Source organism: Muscardinus avellanarius, assembly GCF_963383645.1.
Source record: "Muscardinus avellanarius genome assembly, chromosome: 9".
In the NCBI taxonomy this organism is placed as follows: domain Eukaryota; kingdom Metazoa; phylum Chordata; class Mammalia; order Rodentia; family Gliridae; genus Muscardinus; species Muscardinus avellanarius.
Window position 1 is genome coordinate 38,596,602 of NC_137795.1, and position 5,630 is coordinate 38,602,231.

At 44.2% G+C, this 5,630-nt stretch overlaps 1 protein-coding gene across 1 annotated transcript; it reads right to left on the minus strand.

The window, feature by feature from the left end:
• Positions 1–753: 753 nt before the first annotated feature.
• Positions 754–1,920, minus strand: ARL4A (ARF like GTPase 4A; the record flags this gene model as incomplete). The annotated part of the gene is made up of 2 exons (XM_080701544.1): positions 1,869–1,920; positions 754–1,442 (listed from the first exon to the last, which is right to left on the minus strand). Exon 2 carries the CDS (start codon positions 1,354–1,356, stop codon positions 754–756), a length of 603 nt encoding a protein of 200 aa, XP_080557670.1. The 5' UTR covers positions 1,357–1,442; positions 1,869–1,920.
• Positions 1,921–5,630: the final 3,710 nt, after the last annotated feature.

Sequence of the window (5,630 nt, forward strand, 5' to 3'; positions counted from 1 at the left end):
CCCAAAAAAGTTTTAAACCTATGTAGTAAGATGCATAGTTATTTCTAAAAAGTAAGCTACACATCAAAACATGCTTTGTCAAAAAAAAACTAATTCATGCACTTGAATGTACCTCAAAATTCCTATTATTTTAATTAAAGTAAGAGCAGCTTAAACAATATCTAGAATTAAGAAATAAAATTATTTGATCCCAGAAAATGTCAAAAACTATTTGGCTGAAACTTTAAAAAAGCAAACACTTCTTCCTAGTCTCAGTGTGACCGATATAACTGTGTGTGTGTGTGTGTGTGTGTGTGTGTGTAGAACACACACACATATATTAGTCTACTTTGTTAACATTTCATTTATTAGCATTTTACCTTTACAGAGCATTGTATGCAATTTCTTTGCCAAGGACCCCCCCCCCCAATATATAAGCGCAAAACACTAGGCAGACACTCTTTAAAGTTTTATTTTACTAACTTCAGGTCAAATTTCCACAACTGTGTTCTGGTCAATTTACTATCCTTGCTTGGCTTCCCGAAATGGTAGTACCAAAGATTTGTGGGGTGGGGAGGAGAGACCACTTTAAGAAGCACTGCATTTATTCATCTTCCACAAAGCAAATGAGTTGGGCATCTGATCGTTCAACAAAACAAAGCTTTAATAGCATCCAGTAGGGCAGACAGGCAAACCAGGCTGTAGACATTCTTCCATTTGTCAAAATCAGACCAGAGAAAACCTATTCCACACAGACATAAAAGGCATTGATATTCATCTTTTCTTTTTCTGTTGACGCAACATTTTTCTTCTTTTAATTATCATATCGTGTAGTTTCTCCAGTCCTTCCTTTAGTCCATCTCCTATGATTGCACAGGTAGGTTGCAAATGCCAAGGAGTTGATGAGCTCAGTTCACCCATTGCTAACAACTTCTCAATTTCTGTGAGAGACAATGAGTTCCTCAGGTCTTGCTTGTTAGCAACTATAAGTACGGGGACTCCTTGATTTTCAGATATCCTAGTTATTTTGTGAAGTTCTGTTTTGGCTTCTTCCATCCTTTCTACATCAACAGAGTCCACAACAAACACAATGCCATCAGTGCATCTGGTGTATGACTTCCACAGTGGCCTTAATTTCTCCTGACCACCTACATCCCAGAAATGAAAAGTGACTGTTTTAGAATTTCCCAAGGTTACCTTAATTTTCTCCGTGTTAAATCCTTTGGTAGGTACGGTATTTACAAATTCATTGAACTGCAGTCTGTATAAAACAGTTGTCTTTCCAGCACAGTCCAAACCCAGAATAACAATGTGGAAGGACTGAAATGAAGGGAGGCTGGACAGGATAGAAGTCTGGTCTGAGAGTCCATTCCCCATTTCCAGCTGCAAATAAGTGTCCCAAATTGAAATGCTTTCTTCTCGAAGCTTTGGAATTTCTCTTTTTCGGTTATCCAGCTACAAGACTGTTGGGGTAGAAATGAACAAATTACTCTTGTGAGGTAATAAAACATTAAAACAAGGTTTCTCTATTTTTGCTAAAATAAGCAACACGAAGACCTTAACTTGCTTTAGTAAACAAAACAGATGAGACGTGAAACAAAACAGATGAGACACCAACAGACTTGCGACTGAAATCCTCTGCTTCATTTAAATGGTGATAATACGTACTCTTCTCTACTTCTCTTAATCCCCAAACCTCAAAGCCCTAATTCCGAAAACAACTCCGTCACCACTGTCTGGTCCAAGTCGTCCTAACCACAAAAGTGCCCTTTCTTTTGGCAGAAAACTCAAAAGGTAATTCTACCGTGGGCATTAAATCCCAATGTGTGAAGGCAGACTCAAGATCACTAGCACACGCCACTGCCAACCCAAAATAAAAGCGCTCTCACCTCCCAAATCGGAGTCGGGGTCCCAATGAGAAAGCATTGGCAGGCGTTCCCGTGCGGGGGACCGCGCCCCACGTCCGCCCAGCTCAGCTCTCCACGCAGCTCTGGCAGTTGCTGCACTAGAAACCTTGGACTCAGACACTGGCCACGCCCACTGGCCACGGCCCACCCACGATAACAACTCCCATTGGTCACTCGCGTCAGGGCAGCCATGCCACTCCCGCCCTCGCGCCCTAATTGGCTAGGAGAACTGCCGCTCCCGCTGCGGCGGAGCCGGGTTTTCTCTCGGTCCACCGGCACCACCTGTTGCCCTTAAGTTAGACAACAAGGCGCTGTAGGGGGAGGCCGGGGAGCCGCGGGCTCCGGGCGCCGCCCGCCCCTGCGCACCTGCAGCGCGTCCCCGGACGCCGCGCCGCGGCCCGCACATCCGGGGCCCGCAGCCACCGCCGGCGCCTTAACCCCTTGTCGGCTGGCCGCGCCGCGCACGCCGTGGACCCGCGGCCCCGGGCAGGCCCAGCACCCCGCGCCCCGGCCGGCCGGCCGCCGTCCCCAGGGCGTGGCCACCCGCCGCCGCTCACCTGGCGACCGTCCTCCTCTCGGGCTGACTCAGTGTCGCTCAGCCGCTAGGGAAGCGCGCCGAGCCCTGCCCGGGGCTCCAGAGGCGCGGACGGTGGCGGGGCACAGACGCCGCTCGCAGGGGCGCCGGGCGGGCGCCGCGCGCCAGCCGCCCTAACGGAGCTCTCGGCCGCTCCCCGCGCCTGCCCGCGCGGCGCCGGCGCCGGCCAGTGGGGGGCGCGCGGGAGCCGGTCTCCTAGCAACGCCTAAACAAGGTCACGCCGGAGCCGCGGGGCGCGGGCTGCGCCAGGGCGGGGCGGCCGGACCCCGCGCTCCCTCCCGCCCCGGCTCGGGCCTCGCCCCGGGGCGGCCTCGGCGGTTCCTGGGGACCCCGGACCGAGGTCCCCGTCGGTAACGGGGTGCCCGGAGCCGCCCGGGTCCGCTGGGCCGTAACACACGTGCCTTCCTTGTGGCTGGCAGAGGAAAGCCTCCCCCCACACGGGATGTGAGCTACATCCCCGAAAGGTAGCGACGTCCGTAGAAATAGCACACTTTTACAAATGAGAATATGCACTAAGGAAGATTAAATGACCCCAGAAAAAGGAGTGATGATGCTGGGACGGATAAAATACTAAATCATCAAATGCATAATGCTTTCTATTGGATGATTCTGACAACATCATTGTCTTCCTGATCTATAAGCGCACGGATATTTATTGAATCAGGCAGTAGGCACTGTTCTATTCGGTTGGGGATAGAACGGTTTGCAAAACAGACACTGTCTCTGCCCTTGTGAGATATTAGAATCTTTATGAGAGAAAAAGTACCAGCCAAATCGTTACATGACAGCGTGCTCATGACAACACAGGAGTCGACTTTAACTTCTGGGAAAGCTTCAATAGGCAAATATGTTTTTGGTAGCAGCCACAGGATTCTGTAATTTAGAAGAATCTATATGGTGTGCCTTTTTAAAAATATATATTTTTAAGTATGGATTAGAATTTCTCCAAGAAATGTCCTGAAGACTAGCATAGGAAGGTACAGACTTTTTATACTGGATTTTTTAAAAAAATTAATGTAGAACCTAAGCACTAAGCACAATGCATAGGTTGAGGACAGCAACGCTAATTTTGAAAATAAAAGCTAAAAATCTCAAATGAGATATTCTATCCAGTTATTTGTTGCATCTAGTATAAGCAAAGGATTGTCTCGTTAGTTATAATTATGAAATCTCATTAGGTATGTACAGTAATTAGCAAGAAGGCGATAAAAGCTTAGTACAATAACTGTTCTTCCTTGGTTTTAACAGTGATTCTTTACTGAACTGGAGTTACTTGCAAAATCTCCTTACATCAAGAATTTAGAGCAAGAAAATTCTACAACACATCTGTTTTATAATAGCTTTGAAATCAGGCCCTTCCAGTATTTCTTTCAAAAGTGTATTTCTGCAGTGTTTCCTGAAAAGAATGGATGAGATAGGAAAACAGCACTTTCAACCTTGCAGAATCACCCCCACTGAATTGCACCTTAATGTTACACTCTAGGCTTTTAGCTACAAGAGTCCTTGACAAACTACAGCTGTGGGTCAAATTCAGGAGATAAGGTTGGCTTTTACATGTTTCAAGGACTGCAAGATAAAAGAAATTGTAATAGAGACAAACTGTGCCCCGACAAAGCTTCAAGTATTTGTTCTTTGCCTCATTGTAGAAAAAAAGTTTGGCATACCTATAAGCAATAATAACCATACAAAACCAGCAACAAATGATATAAAATATGATGAAATTTATGGAATATTGCAACAATTTTTTTTAAAAGACCAACTGATATATTTTATTTAGATGCTATACCCCCCAAAAAAAAAAATTCCCTTTAGGCTATAGCTCAGAAACTATGTGCTGTTGTGCCCTTAGGAATTTCTAAGGAGTTCTATGGGATTCTTTTTTTCTTCCTTTTTTTTTTTTTTTTTTTTGAGGGATACACAGTGACATCTGTTGGACCATGTTAACTACTACAACTATTAAGTAGTTTGAATCTAGCTACTTAATAAATAGAACTCTGGCTATTTCTCTTAGCCTGAGACATAATGGAAAAGAAAGAGTACTCAGGCACTAGGAGCTCTGTGAACCTCTGATTTGGTTAAGGTTTTCCAAACTTGGCTAATAATGAATATCCCCTGATAGTACTTATAAATATATATGTTCTTGGGCTCCAATTCAGACTTGCAAAACCAGAATCATCAGGAGAGAGGCTAGTGATCTGCACTTTAAAAAGTATGCCATATTTTAGAGCAAATACTAATCTTAGTAGTTGGTCATTGTGGTGCACTCCTGTAATCCCAGTGCTTGAGAGTCTGAGACAGGAGGATTGCAGGTTCGAAGACTACCTCAGCAATATAATAAGACTTTCAACAACCCAGGGAAACCCTGTTCAAAACAAAAAATGAGAAGGCCTGGAAGTTTAGTTTGGAGGTAGAATGCCCCTGCATTTGATCTCCAGCAAGAAAAAGAAGGAAGGGAGGGAGGGAAGGGTGTTTTTTTTTTTTTTTCCTTTCAAGTAACAAAGGAATTTACCTTGTTTCCATGTTTTAATTAGATACCAGAACCAAAGTCAAATTTGATGCCTATAATGGTCTTCCTCTCTTCCATAGGCTGATTTCTGTACATGCTGGAGGTACATATTTAAACTATGATGTCCTTTCCAAACTCCGTAATGAGTTTTTATTCCTTTTTGAGGATACCTTACTCCACTTGTTTCAATACATATTTATTAGAACTTCCCAAGTTGGAAGAGCAGGGTATAGAAAGTATGTTCTTGGGTTGAAGGAACTTGTCCAATGGAGCCGTCAGACACACAAACACACAAGTACCTAATTACTGTGACATTTAATAAGGCTTCTGAATATTAAAATACAAAATGTCAAGCCCTATGTTTGTACAAAATTTATGTGGCAGAGAGATGATAGTTTAACAGAGAAATTTTATTTTCAAGCTGAATATTAAGAGAACTCACCATCAGTCAAGGGGTGGGGGCTCCAAATTGAAGATAGAAGCAAGAGTGGGCAAATGAGATGTTCAAGTATATCCAAAAGAGGCAATTCTTCCTAGAAAGAAAGGTTCTGCTAGAAAAGAGATATTTTCCCAAGTCTCAAATGATAGAAAATGGATGCATTTTATGTTTCTGAAGATGTCAATATCATCCAGAAAGTTTTCT